The sequence below is a fragment of the Ursus americanus genome, chromosome 20 (assembly GCF_024610735.1).
Source record: "Ursus americanus isolate L20-20 chromosome 20, mUrsAme1.1.p, whole genome shotgun sequence".
NCBI classification, from domain to species: domain Eukaryota; kingdom Metazoa; phylum Chordata; class Mammalia; order Carnivora; family Ursidae; genus Ursus; species Ursus americanus.
Window position 1 is genome coordinate 25,866,944 of NC_142146.1, and position 22,614 is coordinate 25,889,557.

General features: G+C 38.0%; 1 protein-coding gene across 1 annotated transcript in view; it reads left to right on the forward strand.

Annotated features, from left to right (window-relative positions):
- TBC1D5 (TBC1 domain family member 5) overlaps window positions 1-22,614 on the forward strand; it is a 562,848-nt gene that overhangs the window by 413,524 nt on the left and 126,710 nt on the right. The window contains exon 15 of the mRNA XM_045791684.2: window positions 6,820-6,962. Coding sequence (XP_045647640.2) covers window positions 6,820-6,962 — 143 coding nt within the window. The remainder of the gene's footprint in view (window positions 1-6,819; window positions 6,963-22,614) is intronic.

The window sequence follows — 22,614 nt, forward strand, 5'->3', positions numbered from 1 at the left end:
TATGAATAAAGACTTGTATTCATGGAGCCTAAAAGTTTTCCCAACATAACCACCAATTGTCCATTAATTCTTCATGTTGTTATTTATAGGCAGTAGTGGCTTCCAAGTAATTTTCTCAAGGAGATGTCCAGTAGCAGCTCACTGCTAGTGGAGCCCAAGTAAGTGATAGGATAGAAAAATCAGTTCTCAGCAACTTTTATTCCCATAGTTCTCTCAAGGCAGGACTAAGATTCTAACTGCATACTGGTTGGAATATACAATAGGATTCTCAGAGCACATCCTATTCATACAACTAAATCTATATTGAAGGAATACCATCTTTTACTAGCTTTATTTGAATTTGCTGGTAAATGACACATGTTAAAATTACTAGTCCTTGAAATACCATATTTGTAAACCATATAGCAGGTATACGTTTAAAAGAGGGGTGTGTGAGTGTGTGTGTGTGTGTGTGTGAGAGAGAGAGAGAGAGAGAGAGAGAGAGAGAGAGAGAAAATATTCAAAGATTATACAGCTTCTAAAGATATGATGGTCAGCTTCTATGCTCAGCATTCTCATGAAAAACATAGACGCACAAGCTCTGTTTTCCGTTCAAACTATTTTTGCAAAGGGTGTATTACAGTTGTTCTGACAAAACGGCTTCATACATTTGCCAAAGAGAATAAATTACAGTAGGAATGGGTGGTAATTATTAGGAACTTATTTTTGGAATAAGAAACCTTCCTTAATAAAGGGCTATGTACTGCCCTCTGAGAGGAATAGAGAATTTTCCCCAAAGTCAAACACATATTTTTAACAGTCCGTGTACATATCCTGTGGGGGTTAGATTAAGTTTAACATGTGTTCCCAGAAAGCTAAATTCAAGCTGAGTTCAACCCATGGATTACAAGGAGCACATAGAAAGCAAATCTGAGTACTGTAAAGATAATAACTAATTCAAAGTTTCAGTTCCTTCTATTTTTGAAGCAGAGTTTAATGGGCTTGAAGTATTCAAATCTTTCTGTAACACATGCAGATCCCAAACATTTTTTAAGAGGACTGAATTGAAATAGTACTAGATAAAGAAAAAAAAATCATAAATAGGCTAAGCATCTTCCAATAATATATTCTGCAGCACTGTTAGAAGAAGAAAATGTGAAATTGGAAAAAATGCTTTATTTTGGCTTCCATCTTTTGTGTCTCTGTTCTGCAAAGGAGTAAGAATTAAAGATGAGAATGCCTTGTGACCCTAATTATAATAACTGCAATATTTGGTTTTAATTTTAAGACTATTTTCACAGAGTTGGTATAAAGGAAAACTCAGGGTAGATTAATTTTAAAAGAACTGAGTACAAAGGAGCACAACATAAGAAAAGCCTCAACTTTGTCAAGGAGCTACCAGCCACAGAGATGAACACTTTGGTTTGCTATTGCTTTCCTCTGATACTAATACAGAATTTGGATTCTGTGTTTATTCTCTACCCTGCATGGGTTATTTAAAAATTAATTGTTAGCTTTGAAAAGTACAAGTGAACAGAAGGCAAAAAAGCAAAATTAATATCATTAAACAAAAATCTAACATTGCTGTCTTGTGTTCCAGTATGCTTACCCAGTGCTATCATTTTGTGATCACATGTTGCTTAAGATGCCCTTACAATGTTTGTTAAATTGAATATAGGTTTTTTATTTTACTTGTTCTTCTAAGCTGGCTATGCCTGTATCTTACTAAAGGGTCATTAAAGGAATAGGAAATGAAGATACAGTATATGTTTCTTTCTGCATGTATAACCTACTACAGCCATGTTGGATGAAGGCTCTGTTTAGTTGAACCTCAAATTGGTCATTTTCATAAACTGCTAAAAAAATGGATTTCTCTTAGTGTTTCCATGGGTCATTCACCAAGCAATAATACCATCAGGAGTTCCTTCCCCTGGGGATAGCAGCTTAATTACACAGAAATTTTAAATTGAGAATAGTGGTATAAGTGCAGACATAGAAACAGTCCTGTCTTTCGGTGGTTTATTATTAAATTTAATACCTCAGATGGTCTTTTTTGTTTGTAGATTTTAATTACTAAGTAGGTCTGGTAAAATATGAATTATTGTATTATCACAAGTGATAAAATGTGTACAGTTATGAGTATTGCAATCTGCAGGTGTAACATGCATAAAGCAAGATTAATAGTATCAAGCAATTAAACTGAAGCTATCTTTAAGGGGAAAAGAAAGCCTTAAGTGTAAGTTAAACTCACTCTAAATATTTTTAACTGCAATAAAAGCATGTTAATTTTAGGAGTGACTTCTTTATAAGACCTCATTTCTTCGAGTAAGTTTTCCTTTCTAAGAATACAAAAGCTTACTGAAATAATTTCTGTTGGTAACTCATTCCATAAAGAACGGAATTTTTCCTTGGCTTTTAAGCTCAATGAAGAAAGCCCAAAATAGCACAGGAAATTTTGTGTGTGGTGAATATATGTATGAACTAAATCCAGTAGGGATTAAAATGATTAAATTATTGATAAGGTCATCGTTGGTCCCAAAGCTTTCCATTAGTCATACAGTACTACTTAAATATTTTGAGAATTTGGCTTTAATTTTCCTATAATTGCATATAAAATACAGGAAACTGTGTTTTGCTTTAATTTTATATCCTTGCATGTATAACAGTCTTATATAAAAGGAACATGCCAAGCATCTAATAATAAATTTTTTTCCTTATGTGTTTTTGGGTTTTTTTTTTCCACTTCCTGAATTATTTTTATGTTGCCACTAACAAGATCACTGCCTGTACTTTCAATTTAGCTACACCTTTCCCTCTTGGTAGCATGACAGGTGGCTTTACAGTGAGTTTATCAAGACCTTGGTAAACACAGAGCACTTAGCAAAGTGTACAGAGCTCTTCTCAAAGAACTTTCTGGATCTTTCTCTTTCTCTGTCTCTTTTCATCTCTCTCTCTCTCCCTCTCTCTCTCTCTCTCTCTCTCTCTCACACACACACACACACACACACACACACAATTTGGTCCGTGCCCTGGAATTATTTAGCAGTGTACTTGGCAAGGTGAAACTTCAAAAATAAAGCAATGTGAAACATTTATAAAGCAGCACATCATAGATTACACATTAAATATAAAAGTACTGAAGACTTACATTGTGTGTAGTTTTGATCATATGTTTTATTCAATGTAGATGACTAGATATTTGCAGTTCTCCCTCCTGACAGTGCTGCAGTGGAGATCGCTGCACGTTTCTGTCTGTGGGGTCATTTTTGAAGCTAAGCCAACAAAACCCCAAGCAGCAGGGAAGTTGCATGAGTTTGAGCAGTAACTGGGCATTTTGTTATAGAATTAATAGGATATATATAATTTCTTTAAGAGGAGGGAGCTTTCTTGCTTCTTTTTTCTCTTTCTCTCCCTTCCTCCTTGCTTTCTTTCCCTTTCTTTCCTTTTCTTTTCTTTCCCTTTCTTTCCTTTCCTTTCCTTTTCCTTTTTTCTTTCTTCCTCCTTCCCTCCCTTTCTTTCTGCCCCTCCCTTCCTTCCTTCCTTCCTTCCTTCCTTCCTTCCTTCCTTCCTTCCTTCCTTCCTCCTTCTTTCTCTCTCTGTCTCTTTCTTTTCTCTTGAAACACCACCTGTAATGAAACCAAAGCTGTGATTGTCCATAAGAAAATGAGAGAACTTGGGGCGCCTGGGTGGCTCAGCCATTAAGCGTCTGTCTTTGGCTCAGGTCATGATCCCAGGGTCCTGGGATTGAGCCCTGCATCAGGCTTCCTGCTCAGCGGGAAGCCTGCTTCTTCCTCTCCCACTCCCCTTGCTTGTGTTCCCTCTCTCTCTGTCTCTCTCTGTCTCTCTCTGTCAAATAAATAAAATCTTTAAAAAAAAAGAAAAAGAAAAAATCTTTGGGCTTTCAGCAAGGGGCCAAAAGATGGTATTATATTCTCTGTGGTGAGTATTAACCATCAGTTTTTTTTTCTTTTTTTTGTGAAATGATGTCTGTTTTAGCATGAGAGATGTCAACTTTTTTCAAAAGTCATTTTGCTTTTAATGGGAGGTAGCAGGGAGAACACACAGAAGATTTTCCCCCTACACATAAGAAGGCTAAGGAAAAGTAATGTCTTTCAGGAAACACCAGCCTTGGTTACATAAATGGGCTTATTCAAATAAGGAAAGTATTAAAAAAAAAAAAACACCTCTTTTAATGAAAGGAGTAAGTTCAAGGTACAGTACAATTTTATAGGTGTGATTCTTTTTCTTTTTTAATTCTTGGATTTGAGTATAGTCGACACACAATGCTACATTAGTTTCAGGTGTACAACATAGTGATTCGACAAGTTTACGCATTATGCTATGCTCACCTCAACTATGTAGCTACCGTTATGTAGGTGGAATTCTTGAATTTTGTACTGACATCCAGATTTGAACCAGGGAGGATCGGTTAAATGTCAGAATTTTCTATTTTGAAACTGCCAAAATTTGCCTATCTATTAAACGAAGATAATTCTTCTTTTAAAAATATTTTACTTATTTATTTGAGGGAGAGAGAAGGAGGGGGAGAGAGAGAGAGAGAGAGAACAAGCTGGAGGGAGGGGCAGAGGGAGAAGCACACTCCCCACTAAGCAGGGTGCCTGGCATGGGGTTCAATCGATCCCAAGACCCTGGGATCATGACCTGAGCCGAAGGCAGACACTTAACTCAGCCACCCAGGAGTCCCAGCCAAGGTAATTCTTAATTATTTTATTTTTCAGCTTTATTGAAGTATAATTGACACATAAAATTGTAAGATATTTAAAGTGTACATTGTAATGATTTGATATACGTGTACATTGTGAAGGGATTCCTCCCATCTTGTTATCCATCACCTCACACATTTTATTCATTCATTCATTCATTCATTCATTCACTGATTCATTTTATGGTAAGAATATTTTAGTTCTCTTGGCAAATTTCAGTTATACAATACAGTGTTACCAACGAGAGTAAGCATGTTAGACTTTAGATTTTCATCATTTTTCTCCCAGTTGTATCAGCTGAATAACTGTAAATGACCACATTCTAACTGTTTTAGCCATTTAATAATGCAGATGTAATTATAAGTTTAAAGATCCTTTAAGCAGATGCCTAAAATGGTTTAATCCAGGTACTTTTTTTGATTTGCCCATTCTCTGGTTCCCCTGATACTCCTTGCTAGACCAGTTAATTCTTTGTCATTAAGAAAAACATTCTATGTGATTTAGAGATATTTTTGTACTTCTTGAAATAGTAAATATTGGCATGTATAATTTGAAAGAATTAAAAGTGTGTAGAGAAAGAATGTTTTTCCCTAAGCCACATAACTGCAGGCAATATTAGACCAAAAAAATACTTTGTTTTAGTCACCTCTCATGTTAGCAGTACAGTAAGAACTGAAAGATAAATAAAACTAATAACTTTGATACATTTGTGTGATTCTACACTATATTGTCACAGCTTTGATTTCTCCTTAAATATGACACTCCCTGAAGAATATTTGAATTCTGGGTGGGAGAGGGGGGTTGGTACTCACTTTAACCCCACGGATAGTTATATTTGGTTTCTAATTTTGCAAAAAGGTCATCTCTTTTAACTAATTTTTAGAGAATTCCCTCTCTTCTGTACTATTTGGTATACTAGAAATTTGGAATTTTTGATTCTTTGTTATGTGCCAGAACGACGTAGAATTCTAGCTGAAATTCCTGGAGAAAAAAGGTTTAGTGTAAGGAAATTGTAGCCGTGCTGTTATAGAATTAGAAGTAAATGGATAAAAAATGGATCTCAAAGTGAATTATTTTAATTTTCTTGTAAGAATTTTTTTTTTTTAAGATTTTATTTATTTGACCAGAGAGGGAGAATGAGCACAAGCAGGGGGAGCAGGAGAGGGAGAAGCAGGCTCCCTGCTGAGTAGAGAGCTTGATGTGGGGCTCTATCCCAGGACCCCGGGATCCTAACCTAAGCCTAAGGCAGCCGCTTAACTGACTGAGCCACCCAGGCACCTCAATTTTCTTGTAAGAATTATTTATGAGTAGCTTAACGTTTGTTGAAAGTTTGAGGTATAGCTGTTTATGGCATATAATTATATACAGACCTTGTTTAGTGTTCTTATAAGCTGCCTGGATGTGCTCATAGCATAGATACCCATTTTCCTGGCCATGGAAGTGACTCGGTTTTTAAAAATGGCGCTCAAAAGACAACCTCACTAATAAAGTATATCTGTTCTAAAGTTAAAAATACAGTGTCACTATTTATTTCACTTAAAATAACTGTCTTTGTTGACAAAAATATATATATATATATATCTACAGTTTTTTCCCCACATTTAATTTTAAAATGAATATTTTAAAGTAAGAGTGAAATGTGAGAATGCAGTTTCTGTTTGGTTGTAGTTAATTTGTTGTACAATTATTTGCAAAAGTCCAGTTAACAATAGCAACAACAAAATCAGTAGTGATCATAAAATTTGGGGAAAATTCTATTTTTTAATTCCTACCTTTACCTGTGAGGCAACTATCAGACCACTGTGCATTCATTTTCCTCTTTGCCTTTTGAGATTTGGGATTTGTGTTAAATATGAAAGATATCTACCCTTTTCAAATATCACGCTAGTGTTTTATACATACAGGAATAAACTTTAATGATTGTGGCCCAGTTATAAAATTACAAAATTCATATGAAAGCTTAAAACTTGGATTTTACTGTATTACGTGTTTGATATATAATATTTGCTCAGTGTGATCAGTTAAAAAATTTTTTTTTCACAAGTGTAGGAGAAAATGATTCCTCTTTATATTACTCTCAGAAGTACTCATTTCCAAATTTTGGTTTTGTTTCCAGACGGTGGGTCCGGCTACTGTTTGGACGAGAGTTCCCCCTGCAGGATCTTCTGGTCGTTTGGGATGCCTTGTTTGCAGATGGCCTCAGCCTGAGTTTAGTTGATTATATCTTCATAGCCATGTTACTCTACATCCGAGATGCTTGTAAGTGTTAATGACCTTGCCTACATCCAAGTAGGTGGTCCTGATTTTTGAATGCGTTTGTCTTTTAAATATACTTATTCTTTTACTCTGAATTACTGTGCCTCCATTTTTATAGTAGGTAATATATTGAAGTTTCAAAGGAACATACTAAATATCTTTTTTGTTAGTTAACTATGTACATATTGGGAGATGTGGGTGATTTTATCCTGAGAGAATTGAAATATTCCTCAGAGCCATTTTTCTAAAGACTTTACTCCCGCTTTAATCTCCTCATTACACACATTTGTGAAATGCACAAATAAAAAGCTGGTATTTCAGATATGTTTAGAGCTCCACCTTCTGACAGGTAGGAAGTATTCAAAGATATTTATCAGGAGATTGGAGCTATTTTTATAGTATCAACAACTTGCCAATAAAAAATAAATATTACATTTAAAGATATTTTAACTTCTTCTCAGTTATATTTTGGCCAAATGTATTTCTCAGTAGATTGCCAAATGGTAGACGTATTCCTGTCTCATGAGATCTACCTTAGGATGCTTGCCATAGCTGGAAAGCCGGTGCCTATCTGTTTGGAGTAGTCTGATAATCTTCAGCTTGAAGAAAATATCAGAGCATGTTTTAAATTTCGAAATACCTCAAATTGTTTTCCTCTCAGAAAAATAATCACTGCTCACAAAACAAGATTTGTAAGCCAAAATATAATTAGGAAGATTGCACAAAGTGATGATTAAATAGGAAATTTTAAAAAAAAAACCTCTTAGGAGTAGGACTTTGTCAGAACATAAACTGTCGGGAGTCATTCATAATCTTGACTGTTTCACTGCTGTGTGGTTCTCTCTATTTGTTCACTGAGTACCAGTGGTGCCAGATGCTCTTGTTGTGCCTCTGGTGACACTAATAATATTCTTTAAATTTTTAGATTATACTTTTTTAATTCCCCCAAAATTACTTGAATGAATAAGTGACAGGAGCACCACATTTTATCCAAAAATTGTGGGTTTTTTCTGTGCCTCGAAGGTCAAATAGTTTGGGTTTTGACAGACTAAGTGAAAAGTTCCTTCTTTCTAAGTCAGAGCTAATCATATAAGAACATGGAAATCATGAGAGCTAACATCTGGAAGGTAGAGAAGGATGTTTGGGTAGATTTGATGGAGACTAGATTTTAGAATATTCGATACTAATCTCTCATTTTAAAGTAGTATAAATTTTTTAATGTAAATAATAAAAAATCAAAAGGAACGAATAGCCTCTTTTTTTAAAAAAAATCGTTTAGGATAATCTTTTCACAAAATTTTCCAATTCAAACAACTGTTGAAATGTATTCTGATTTTCTGTAGTCTTAAACAATTAAGTATTTGCTCTTTTAACTTTGGTGTATCACAACTATATATTTTTTAAAAATTTAATCCTGTCTCCTATGCTAAGATCTACTTTTTAAAATTAATTTCATAAAACAAGCAAATCTTTGGCAGCTGAAGCCCTTACGCATTTTCAGTCCGTCTATTGATGTTTTAAAACATATGAGCACATGTGGAAAAATACAAGGATAATGAAATTGTGTATTCATTTCAGTATTTAGACCAGTTTATTTTAATTTGCTTGGTTGAATCCAGAACAGTGGATGAGATCTCCTAAAAATAGGATGACTATTTAATATTTAAGAGCCATTGCCCCTATGCTCAAGAAGTTTTTCAGCTAGTAGGAAAGACTGACATAATTAATTTTAAACTACATATCCAGTGCTGTGGTTGAGGTATGGATAGGTAATATGAGAGTTTAAAGGAGAGGTACTGAGGGGCGCCTGGGTGGCTCAGTTGGTTAAGCATCTGCCGTCAGCTCAGGTCATGATCTCAGGGTCCTGGGATCGAGCTCCACAATTGAGCTCCCTGCTCAGTGGGGAGTCTGCTTCTCCCTCTCCCTCTGCCGCTCCCCCTGCTGGTGCTCTCTCACTCTCTCTCTCTGTCAAATAAATAAGTAAAATCTTAAAAAAATAACAAATAAAGGAGAGGCACTGAACTCCCCTCTGGGCCAGCTGTGGGTGACTAAAGAAAATGGTGTAGATGTCGGCAAATTAAATAAGGGGATCTGCAGTCCAGGCAGAAGGAACAGCATGAACAGAGGCTTGGAAGTGAGAAACAGTTTTAATGGGAGATTTTGTGTGTGTGTGTGTGTGTGTGTGTGTGTGTGTGTGTGTGTGTGTGTGTTTCTACAACGCATTTGGTATTAGAGTGCAAAGGGAGACTTACAGGTTATGAGACCAAAGAAAGCGAAGAGGGGTAGGAGCATGATGAAAGTCTTTATCCTGTAAAAAATAGGAAGCTCCTGAAGGGTTCAAAGCAAAAGTACAGTCAGTGTTAGATCACTCTGGTGGCACTATGGAAAACAGACTTAAAGGAGACAAGAGTAGAGCAAGGAAATCAGATAAAAGGTTGACAGTAGTCCAGGGGAAAAACTGCAGATTAAAGAAATCTTCAAAACTAAAGTCAGTATGTCTTGGTGACTAAATATGATGGGTGAGGGAGGTCTAAAACAATCCCCAGCTTGGAGAGTTGAGTGACTGGGTACTGTGTGTAACTTGGATAGGAAATACAGGGATTAACAGGTATTCGGAATGGAAATGATTATGGTTTGGCCCTGCTGAATTTGAGATCTGTGAGAAATCATAACCTGAAGATTTGGAAAATAAAGCTCAATGTCAGAATCAAGGCTATAGATTCAGTTTTGCAAATGGTTAATAGGTATGTGTTAGTTAAAACCATAATAGTGGATGTGACCTCCTAAGAATAGGGTGACCATATATCCTGATTTGTTTGGGACAGTCTTAGTTTATACCTGCTGGTCAAGAGTAGTAATTATTAGTACTTCCCTCTTTCACTCTCAAAGGCGTCCCAATAGGATGATAAGAATTACATGGTCAGCCTTCCTAAGGTGGGTGCTTATAGAAAGAGAAGATGGGCAAAGTTGGAACTCTGCATTTAACCTCAGTGTTTAAGGCACCAGAGAAAGATGGGCTTGTGTTGTAACCTCACAAAACTGTATTATCTGAGCCAAGGGAGGTCATGGGGGTTGGGAATACTGAGGTATAAAAAGGTAAGGTGGGAAATGTCCATTCAAACTTGGCCCTGTGGAGGGACAGTCATCAGATACCTTTGCCAGAATGGTTTAGTGAAATGGTAAAGTGGAGGCTGGATTATGATGGGTTGAAGAGTGACTGGACAGTTGAATATAATAGCCTTCCCTATAGTTTTGTTGTTCCTGTTGTTCTGTTGTATTCTATATGCATTACAGTTTCAACTAAAAAGTCGATTAAATGAAAAGGAAAGAATATGGAGATAGCACGTGTAGAGTAATCTTTAAAGAAAGTCAGCAGAAAGTGAAATAAGTCAAGCAGAGAAAGACAATTATCATATGATTTCTCTCATCTATGGAACATAAGAACTAGGAAGATCGGTAGGGGAAGAAAGGGATAAAGAAAGGGGGGTAATCAGAAGGGGGAATGAAGCATGAGAGACTATGGACTCTGAGAAACAAACTGAGGGCCTCAGAGGGGAGGGGGAGGGGGGAATGGGATAGACTTGTGATGGGTAGTAAGGAGGGCACGTATTGCATGGTGCACTGGGTGTATACGCAAGTAATGAATCATCGAACTTTACATCAGAAACCAGGGATATACTCTATGGTGACTAACATAATATAATAAATTAAAAAAAAAAACATTAAAAAAAAAAAAAAAAAGAAAGTCAGCAGAGCAGAGGAGAAGAAAGATGTAACTAGGGACCAGTGCAGGAGCAAGGAAGGTTGGATGACTGTCTTTGGAAAGAGACCAGGGCTCACTGGAGGCAGGGGAGAACCAATTGAGGGTTTACTTCTCAATCAGTCTTAGATTGGTCCCTCAAGGATCAATACTAGTTTTTCCCCCTGTTCCATTGATGAGATCTATGAAAAGATAAATTACCCTGTTTACTTGAAGTTTTTACTTGTTTATTTTTGTTCACACCCACTCCCTTACCCCCCAACAAGAGCCTGGATTTTGTCTGTGTTGGTTTCCATGCCATATCCCAGCATCCAGAACAGGGCCCAGTACATAGTAATCTTGACAAATATTTTTTGAGTGAAATAATTGAAGAAACAAGGACTTAGAGGCAATGGAACAGGTCAGGAGTCCTGTGGAAGACTGGCTGGGGAGCAGGAATAAAAGCTTGTTCTGATCCAGGAAGAAGGAACTAGGCAGGCTTCAGAATTAGACTAGTTTATAGGTGGAGAAGATGGGAAGTGGGGGAATCCCATGTCTGATAAAGGAGGAAGCAAGGTTGTCTGTTGTGAGTGAGGCATGGTAAGGTTTTGGGAGTTTTAGGGGAATACCTGGGAAGTGTGGGAGAGATCGTTGACCATGGACTAGGACAAGCTGGTCTAGCTGTTGAAGATACTATCCTGCAGAGACAGACAGTGGGTGATAGCACCAGGCCCTAAGGTTATGATTTTCTGAGCCGTGCTCAGCCATCCAGGCAAGATACAAAGGAGGCAGATCATGATCTAGGCTCCAAGCGAGGCCTATGTCCAAATCATTAGGCAGAACTGAAGGAAAGCAGATGGATGGAGGGTGTTGAGTGCATTTTAAGGGGTGGTTTGGGATGTGTGGGGCAGGAAGCATGGCCAGGAAAAGACTATGAGGAAATCAGAATATGAGGGGATTTGAGTGAGGTAGGGTATGAGATTGAAACAAGAGGACATGGAGCAGTTCTGGGTATCGCCAGTCGAAGTTAGTTAAGGGGAAAGTAAGTGATTGAGGAGATCAAGAGATCATGAGGGAGCTGGGATTTTTGTTTGGTCCTCTAGGGACACTTCACCAAGAATCATGGTAGCAAGGTGGCACCCCCCACCTTGCTGCTGGAGGTTGCAGGGGCAGCAGTAACTCCGGGAAGGCTGGGCCCAGAGGGAAAGGCATTATTCCTCAGAGAAAAAGATGGAGAGGGAGAGGAGTAGCAGGAGGAGGACACAGAATAGAATTGGGTAGAATGCATGGGAGGACAGTACTAGTAAACGAGCTTACGTTTAGGCCGTGATCAAAGCCAAGAGGAAGGTGGACAATTTCCCAGCCTCAGTGTTCCAGATGGAACTTTTCCCAGCCTCAGTGTTCCAGATGGAACTTCAGTGTCAAGTTTTTATTCCGTCTCAGTGGATTCTAAGTCATGATGCCCTGCCCTGGGCATCCGGAGTGGTGATGTTTAGTTATACCTTGTAGTTTCAAACCCATTCTTTCAAAAACTCCTAGCTGAATACCACTGTATGAGGCTCTGAACGTTACATGTATTCTCTTGGAGCCATAGGTGATAGATTTACAGCTCAATGAATGGTGCACTCGGGGAAACTAAAAGAGCCTTTTTCCAGTGACAGCATCTTTCTAGGCGTTCAATGTAGGGCTTCAAAGGGCCTGTGACCATCTAGAAACTATGCAAAATATTGTGTATGTGTGCATTTCCCTGAGCCAACGGTATGTAATTTACATCCTCTTCTCAAAGGGTTATATAACCTGAAAAATGGCTAACTGCATCTAGTCTAAAATCTTGATTTTATAGGCACTGATAATGAGGTCTGACGATATGCTGAAGTCCTAACCCCTAGTACCTCAGACTATGACCTTTTTGGAACTAGGTCGTTGCAGATATAATTAGTCAAGATGAGTCATATCGGAGTAGGGTGGGCCCCTAGTGCAATATGACTAGCGTCCTTACCTAAAGAAGCAAATTTGGACACAGACTCGCACAGAGGGAAGCTGATGTAAAGACCCACAGGGAGAGTGGTGCCATATGAAGACAGAGGTACAAATGGGAATGTTGCATCTACAAGCCAAAGAACACCAAGGATTTTGAGCTGTTACCACAAGCTAGGAGAAAGCATAGAACAGATTCTGTCTCCGAGCCTATGAAGGAACGAGCCCTGCCAACACTAGAAGCTAGAAGAGACAAGGAAGCGTTCTTCCCTGCGGTCTGAGAGGGACTATGGCCCTGTCAATGCCTTGATTTCAGACCTCTATCCTCCAGAACAGTTCTGCAGTTAATTTCTCTGGTTTTAAACTATCCAGTTTTAGGCATTCAGTTATAGCATCTCTAGCAAACTGATACAGTGCCCTTGGCAGTTCAGTAATTTAAATCAATCACAGTTGGTCCGTGGAGCTAGATCCCAGTGCCCCTCCTTTGTTCTTGTTCTGCCCCTTTCACTACTTTTGGCATCTCATACTTAATTTTTAATAAAAGTACTCTTATAATTTTCTTCATATACCTTGAACAAAGCTTTCATTCACTTTAAAGTAATCCAGTTAGTCAGGCAAGTATAGTATTTAACCACTTTAATAGATTTCTTATAAACATACATCTTTTTTGTGAGGCTTCAGAGATTGAGCCCAACCTCCGTGTTTGGAAGTTAGGAAGCCCGATCAAGGCCATAGGGCTAGTGACAGGCGGGCTGGACAGTGCCTTTTCCATTCCTCAAGCCCTACCTTGATTTTATTAAGTAAGAAGTAAAATTTCACATTGGGAAAAATAATAGGAACATTATCTATACAGATTTTAAAATTTAACCATTGAAATGATGGTCAAATGGCCGTTCTTTGAATGAAACTTTCACTTTACTAAAATTAAGATAGCATCCATTTCGAAATAGAATTATTCCCAAACATTTTAATCAAACCATAACATGTTTATTTTCTTATGTGTTATAAGAAGTGTTTTTTGGATTCTTTGCTGGATTATATGGATGAAGCTTATATACACTAACAAAGGCTAGGAGATAAGGAAATCTAATCATGAACCATTACTCTGATAATAGTTTATTAATAGCCATACTCTCATTACACTATTGTTTTTTCTGCCTTATTCCATACTGTAATAAAGTCACTCCTGTGGTTCTCTCCCTTCCCTGGTTCTACTTAACTAAACTGTGCTTCTATTTTCAGGCCTAGGGCAAGGCAGCTTTTTCCCAAACCTTCCCCAATTATTCTAGCCCACATTGATTTCTCACTTTGGTATTCCTAGAAGATTTTAATCAATACAGTGCAGTGTAGCATTTAATTATACTCTGTCTTACGCTGTTCCTTATTGCATGTTAGTCCCACCTTCGAAAATAGATTGGAAGCTCTTCAGGACCAGAACCACGTGTGTTACAGTTCTTCCCTAACCCTGAAAGCATTTGAAGCTCTTCATATGCTCAATATTTGGGGTGATCTCAGATGGAAAGGTACCGTAGAGACATGGGCTGGGGAGGTGGCATGGATATGTGTACAGTAATTGCTGAGAAGACAGGTGCCAAGAAGCTCTTAGAATAAGAACTCAAATAAAAAGATTTTTTTAAAACACACTTTTTTGACATGGCTTTTTTGAAGAAAGCATTGTCTACTTTTTAAGCATCAAACTTTTCACATCTATTTTTCTATCAATTTAAATTTTTATTTTGTTTGACTAGTATCAAAGAAAAGCATTTCCCCCGATTTACAATGTACCATACCTTTTGTCTTGTACATTGTATTAATAACTAAAACACTATAGTCAACTTCATTTAACAGTTGATTTTCCTGACTAGAAAGTATCTCTTAAATGTTTATGGTCTCTTTTAATATACTTTCTCTCTAAACACTTGGTAAATGGAAAACTTTTCTTCTTGGCACTTCTACCCACTTCCTGCCTTGTGTTTTCAGCCAGCATGAACATGTCACAGCCCTGTCATTTTCCTGGGTTTTCTCTAGGGCTGTCTTTAACCATGTCTTGGCCTGGCCTGATGTGGCAGTTGTGTCTTCTTCATAGTTTACAAACATTGTTCCTTTTCATTTCACTTTAAATCTCTGCTTAACTCCTCAGCTGATACCTGTCTCTCTGCCAGTGTTTCCATCTGTCCTACCCCAGAATTTCTATTTCTCCATTTTCTCATTAAGAGCATGTTCAACATTATACCGATGTTAAAATGTATTTTATTTCAACTACAAATCGAATTTATTTGTCTTTCCTGGAAAAGCTTTACCCAACCTCAGGGACTAAGAAACAAAGGCTCTCTTAAATCACACAGCAGTGTGTCACAGAGTTTTTATCAAAACACAAATTGGTGATCTTATTTTTAAAGAAGTGTTTAAGCACTTCCTGACTGCCAGCTCTCTTCCTTCTCAGACATTAAATCTTGCCAGTCATTTTATGACCATCTCAGATATGGATATTAATATAACCCTTTGAATTACAAATACAATTTATATAACTTTATATTTTAGTTTAAAAATCTTTTAAAATTTCTCTAAGATAGGCTGATACATCATAGTAGCACATTTTTTTAGTGGTTAGATTTTTTTAAATGTAGACCTTACTTTTTAAAGAAGTTTTAGGTTTGTAGCAAAATCGAATTGAAAGTATAGAATTCCCAGATACCCCCACCCCCACATACACACAGCATACCCCACATCAACATCCCTCACTACAGCAGTACATTTGTTATAATTGAGCCTACAGTGACACATCATTATCACTTAAAGTCCCTAGTTTACAATACAATTTGTACTTTCTATGGATTTGGACAAACTTTTATAGTGACATCTATCCCTCATTATAGTATTATCTGCATAGTTTACCTGCTGTAAAAATCTTCTGTATTCTGCCTGTTCATCCCTGTAACCCATGACAACCACTGATCTTTTTATTGTCTTCACAGTTTTACCTTTTCCAGAATACAATATAGTTGGAATCATACAGTATGTAGCCTTTTTAGATTCGCTTCTTTCACTTAGTAATATGCATTTAAGTTTCCTCCATGTCTTTTCATGGCTTGATAGCTCATTTCTTTTTAGCGTGGAATAATATTTGTTGTCTGGTTCTACCACAGTTTATCGACTCACCTACTAAAGGACATCTTAGTTTCTTCCAACTTTTGGCAACTATGAATAAGGCCACTGCAAATATCAGCGTGCAAGTTTTTGTGTGGACATAAGTTTTCATTTCGTTTGCATAAATAACAAGGAGCATGATTCCTGGATGATATGGTAAATTTCAGGAGCTCAGCTGAGCTGGGCAGGAGAGAGAGCTGAGCTGTTAGGTGTTAGAGTAGCCAACTAAAGCAACAAGTCAAAAATGAAAGAGTTAAGCCTTTAATCACTTAATTTTGTGGTATGAGCAAGAGTCAAAAACTGGAGAAATTGTCAGCTCCCTCTGTTCCATTTCACCCATGGAATGGCACACTGGTTGAGGGTCAGGTAGATCAGCATACATGTGGGCTCATCTCACTGTTGAAGGAGCCCTGAACAAAAGACTCTGATAGCTTAAGGACCCTGAGGTGGCAGTGGTTTTGGGGGCATGGGTGGGGGATTGAGGTGGAAAGGCTAGGAGTGGAAAAGAAGTGGGTACTAAGTCAAATGAGAAAAAGTGCCTTCAGGAGTTCTTCCTCTTATCCCAATAAGGAGGTCCTAGCAGAGGCACCTGACAAGGACCTATGGCCGAGAGCTCAGAGAAAGAAATTTAGGAATGAAGGCACCATGGATAGGACTATAAATATGTGAGAGGTCATGCCAGCTAAGTTGGCCAAGACCTTGACTGCAGCTCCTTTCAGAGACTAAAATGCACTGGCTGTGCACCATGGCTGGTGTGGGCTGGACAGTTTTCCCCTGCGAGACTTGTCAGGTGGAACTTTTTGTATTAGTCAGGGTTCTCCAGAGGAAAAAACCAATAGAATATCAATGCAGGTATATATGAGGAGACTTGTTATAGGAATTGCCTTGCATGGTCGTGGAGGTCTGGAAGTCTCACAGTCAGTCATCTGCAAGCCACAGAACCAGCACGGCCAGTGCTATAATTCAGTCTGAGTTTGAAGGCCTGAGAATCAAGGGTCCAATGGTGCAAGTTTCAGAATCAAAAGGCTCAAGGACCAGGAGATCTGATGTCCAAGGGCAGGAGAAAATGGACCTTCTGGCTCAAGAAGAGAGAGAGAGGATTCACCTTCCCTTCGCCTTTTTGTTCCATCTGGGGCCCCAATGGATTGGATGACGCCTACTCTCACTGAGGGCAGATCTCGTCACTCAGTCCACTGAATCAAATGCTAATCTCTTCAGACACATACTTACAGATGCACCCAGAACGAATGTTTTACCAACTATCTGGGCATCCTATAGGCCAGACAAATTGACACATAAAATTAACTATCATATCTTTGTAATTGCCTATGATCAGGCCTAACAAATCACAACGTGGTTGCTACACTGTCCTCTAAAATGGCTGTACCACTTTGCATTAGCACCAGCAGTAAATGAAAGTTCTTAGTGCTCCACATTTGATAGCGACATTGTTTTGGGTTTTGACCATTCTAATACGTGTCACATTGTCTTTTTAATGTAGTTTTTTTTGCCTGAAAATAATTTTGATTTATACAACTACAGGAATAGAGATATGATAGGGTAATTATCCTCCTAATGAAATTTTGTTTCATGTTCAAAATTAAGAGTCCATACCCATTCTGGCCTTTTATAAAGGGGTGGAAGTAGTCTTCTAATATAATCTTGCCTTTTTGTGTTCTTACTCCCATCGCACATTTTTTCATTGCCCTAGAAACAGGTGGATTCAGGAACTCTAGGATACCTTTTATGGACAAAAGCCAACATGCATCACTGGAATCTTACCCAGAAATACTCAAGATTCCATGTCCATCTATTGCTGTCAAAACATAATGTACATATTCCTGCAAGTTGACTAGAGCCATTGTCTCTGATGATTAGAGAAAAGGAGATGGTGATCTTGGGCTTCCTGAATACTGACTTCCCCAGCTTTCTCACCCAGCTTCTTCCCCTCTCTCCTTCTTCCTCAGCTTTCCCCACTCAGTTGCCTCCTCACCTAGATTCTTCTTCCCCGTCAGTTCACCTGCCCAGATGCTGAGTAGAAATGTCATTAAAGAAGTGATTAAGAATATGGATATGAGATGTTATGTTGAGCTCCTGCATTTACCCCTGTTGCTCCTGAAACCCCATTAAACTGGCATAAACACACGGGACACAGAGAATTAGAAAGGAGATTACAGAGATTTTGGAAGTAGGACAGTGGGTGGGTGAGTGATAACTGACTTGGCAGATCCAAGAAAGCTAAATACAAAGTTGATAATGGGGAAAGCCAAGAAATAACCCATAAAATTCCTAAATGTATAGAAATTGGCAGTGCTAGGTATCGCATAGAAATTGGTAAGGGGAGGGAAAAAGTTAAGACTGAAAAACAAGAACTGATTGAAAGTCTGTTTACGAAGGTGTTATATTCTCAGGTCTCCAGCCTTACTCAGATCTCCAGCCAGTACGTTGAGGATTTATCCTAGGGGTAAAATGTAAGATATTTGGACTAAGGACTCGGAGTTTCAGTGAACATGGAGCCCACCAGTGTTCTTTTATTGTCTTTAGTGTTCCCAGAACACTAGAACCTGACTGCCTCCCTCTAGAAGAAATTTGGGAGATTCTTCTCTGGGGAAACCATGAGCCCAAGAGAAAAGGCCTAAAAATCTAGGCTCAGGGATTACCAAGGAATGACCCCTATAAACCCTAGAGTTAACAGACCCACCCATCAATTCACACAAAGCTTCAAGTTAACCTTTGCACTGCCCCACTCTTAGACATGAGTGGATAGCCAAAAATCCCTAAACATGTGAGGAAAGCATCAAAATGAAAGCAGAGATCTAAACAAGCAACCGGAAGAAAAAACAACTGTTAGTACACAGAGACTACCCAGGGAGGAGGAAACGTCTTAGAGAGGTTTCTTTCTTAGGAAAGACGTATGTCAAAGGAAAAAGTGTTAGGGGTGCCTGGGGGGCTTAGTCAGTTGAGTGTCTGCCTTCTGCTCAAGTCATGATCTCAAGGTCCTGGGATCCAGCCCTGAGTCTGAGCTCCCTGCTCAGCAGGGAGTCAGCTTCTCCCTCTGCCCCTCCCCGTGCTCCTGCAAGCTCACTCTCTGGCTCTCTCTCTCAAAGAAATAAATAAATAAAATCTTAAAAAAGGAAAAAATGTAATTGAAAATTAAAATATGATGAAAATAAGATGGTTGGAATATAAAATTGAAAAAGTATCCCAAGAAGCAGCATATAAAACAGAGTTAGAAAATAAGAAAGAAAATTAAAGGACCGGGCCAGGAGATCCAACATCTAGATAATGAGATTCCTTTTAATAGAGAGAAAGAGAGTAGGAAGAAATAACAAACACAGAATAAACAAAAAACAGAAGGGAGAAAATCATCAGTGAAGCAATTAAAAAGAAATTTCCAATTGAACAGAAAAACATGAGTTTCTAAATTGAAAGGGTCCATTATATATGAAAATACATGCAAATTAAGGTGCATTACTATGAATTTAGATGGGGGCTGGGAGGAGAGAAACAGGTCACATAGAAGAATGGGAATTAGAATGGTTTGAGACTTTTTAACTGGAAGCCAAAGTACTCTGGAACAGTGCTCCCAATTTTCTGAAGGAAACATATTTCCAGCCTGGAACTCCGTACCTATCCTAACCTATTAATTGTCACAATAAATCTTTCAAACAGAGAAGTTTTAAAAAAAAAAAAAAATCATGTCCTGCATATAAAGCTTTTAGAGGATGTGCTCCACCAAAACAAGGGTGTAAAGCAAGAAAGAAGAAGCTAAGTACTCTAGGAAATAAGGATATGTTTGCAAGAGGTAAAGGGCATCCCCAGGATAAGGGAATAGCCCAGAGAGCTCGTGAGAAATTGAGAAATTTCCTCAAAAAAAAATGAAAGAAAAAGAGAGGGAGGGAAAGAGGGAGAAAAAGAAATGGATAAAACTACCTAAAATTTTTTTTGAAGTTTTGAAAATAGATGTATACAACTGGAAGAGTATTTAAGGTTAAGCTTGTATGAAATACATACACAACATGGCAAAGGAAAAACATGATAGTTATAAACTCCAGGAAAGAAAGGAGCCTATGGAAAAAGGAGCAGTCATAATATACTGTGAGGTAACATTTGCCTCATTATAAAAATGAAAACTCTAAAAGTTGATTTAACCAGAATTATGGTGTAACATTCTCAGGGGAGGGAGACCAGGAATGCATGTGTGATGTGGAGGTTGGCAGAGGTTTGGCTTTCAGTGCTTGGGTTGAGTTAAAGCTTCGTCTTCTTGAATGAGAAGTTAGTAGACAACATTTAAAGTCGGAGTTAGTAACATTAGCATGTTTTTTTCTGCAATATGGAAGGTAAATTTTTTTTTAGTCAGCTAAAAGAAAGCAAGTGTCCCTGGGGATTGGGAAATAGGGGGTGGGAGACAGCAAGTGCTATTTTCGATACCAGCCTTCTAGAATGATTGGACTTTTAAAACTATGTACAACTTTCATAAAAATCAGAACAGTGTTTAAAACTTACAAAAGGAATAATTGAAAGTAGCTATATTCTTTAGCTTTATTATGTAAATCCGTTAACATTTTTATTGATAATTTCTTATTGTCTGCTTTTGCTTTCCTGTTTCTCTTTCATATGCACACATTCCTCAAATTTAATTGCATATAAAGACCTATCCATTTTCCCAGCAAATTCTGCCCACTGCCCCTTGCTTACTTCAAGTTTTCATTTTCTCCCATCTGTAGTATTACCAGGAACTTTAGCTGGCCTCCTGCATCCTGTCCCCCTTCCTCCCTCCCACTGGTCTCCCTATGCTGGCATTAATCTTCCTAAAACCAGAGCTGATCACATTACTTACAGTCTTGCAGCAGAGGTAGCAAATACAGAGTGAAATCTAAACTCCATCCCCTATGGATAAGCAGTACCCCCACCTACTTCCATGTCTCCATTTCTCCTCAGCACTCCTGCCACAAGACCCACTCAGTGTCCTGCCTCCATTTACTTCCACTTGTTGCCCGACTGCTCACTGACCTTGCAGCTTTCCACTCTAGCAGTTGTCACAGCCCACTGTATGCACCACTGTTATCAGCTGTGTCCTGTGTTGCAATTAATCTGCTGTTGCTCTTCCACTGCAATATGAAGAGAGAGCTGAGATTGTGTCTTTCTTCTTGTCATACCAGTATATGGAACAAAACAGTTGACTGAGTTAATACAAGAAAGAGATATTGTCAACACTTCTTAAATATCTTCTGTGCCTCAACCCTTTCTACTGACAGATCTATATTTCTGAGTAAGGAATTAAAAATCACTAAGCAATGAAGTAAAGCAGATACATATTGACAAACAAATCATTAAAAACCTGAGCTATGGTTTTCCTTCCTTTGGTATAAAATAACCAAATTGGTTAAAACTTGATTTAAAAAATAAGAGGCAAAAACTGTGAATCAGACTTACTATTTCTTTCCTAAATTTTTTAGATTTCATTTCTGTAACATTTTATAACGTGGAGATAGAACTTGGGCCCTGATTCTAGATATATCCCTACAGTTATTACAGTAATGGTAATAAGTTGCATTAAAAGACTTGAAGGTTTTCGCACTGAATCATCTCATTAGTTCCCTTAATGGGTAACAAGACAGAGATAATGACAGAATGTAAGCCTGTCCAGGTAACTGGTTTGCTTCAAACTTAATACTGGTCCCATTGGCACTCTGGAGCTAACATGTGGGTCACTTCACCAGTACAGTGTTCTTTGTCCTGTGCTTACAGCCTACCCACTAGAAGTCCTCCACTTGGATGCTTCCTTGCTTACTACCTTTCCATTGACAACACTGTGTGTTTAAAAGTATAAATTCTTGAGAAGATCTCTTATGTTGTTTGATCTGGTGAAAATAAATTTGTTTAAAGTATTTTAAGCTTGGAAAGCATTAAGAATAGCACTGTTTAAAGGTTTTTTCTAGGGCCACCTGGCTGGCTCAGTCAATAGAGCATGTGACTCGTGATCTCGGGGTCGTGAGTTCAAGCCCTTCGTTAGGTATAGAGATTACTTAAAATCTTAAAAAAAAAAATTCATGTTTTTTTCTAGACAAAAGAGTGAGCTCCTCTGAATTTGAGATTGTTCTCTTTTCAAAAATCTAATTTAAAATTCTCATATTTCTGCACAAAATCTGCTAGAGAAATAAAGACCATCCTATTGTTTATGGAAGAGTGTGTCTGTCTTAGGTTTTGAGAGTGGATGTTGCTGTGATTGATGGTGCTCAGAGAGGTAGCTGTCATGGTGGTAACCAGGGAGGGAAACCCGGAAGGACAAAATCTTAGGAGAATCATAAACACTAGACAAAAATAACTTTGTATGGAGAAGGGCATTACTCTGTTTTATACTTGGCTTTCTCTAAGACTGAAAAGAGTAAGTTTTGTTGTTTTTATTTATGATAAATACCGCCTACCTGGTTTTCTGGTCCATTTGAAATACTATTTTGTATGTTGCCATTTTGTAACTGGGGAAGTTAGAATAGTAAAGGTTTTTAAGTAGTTGAAGACAATGAATGCGATAAGTATTCCTTTTTTCCGTCATGTATTAGGTTTTCAACAAGTATTTTTTCAGAGCACATACCATTTGTTGAATGTCTTCTGCATGCCAGGTACCTTGCAAGACACCTACATACACGTCCACTTTGTTTTCAGTGGGGAGGTACAATAAATTATGGTAAAGCCTTAAGATTTTCTTTTTTGTTGTTGTTAGGTAATTATTTTTATTTTATATTCATGATTATTTGTTTTATACGCCACTTACTAGCAAACTACGAGAAT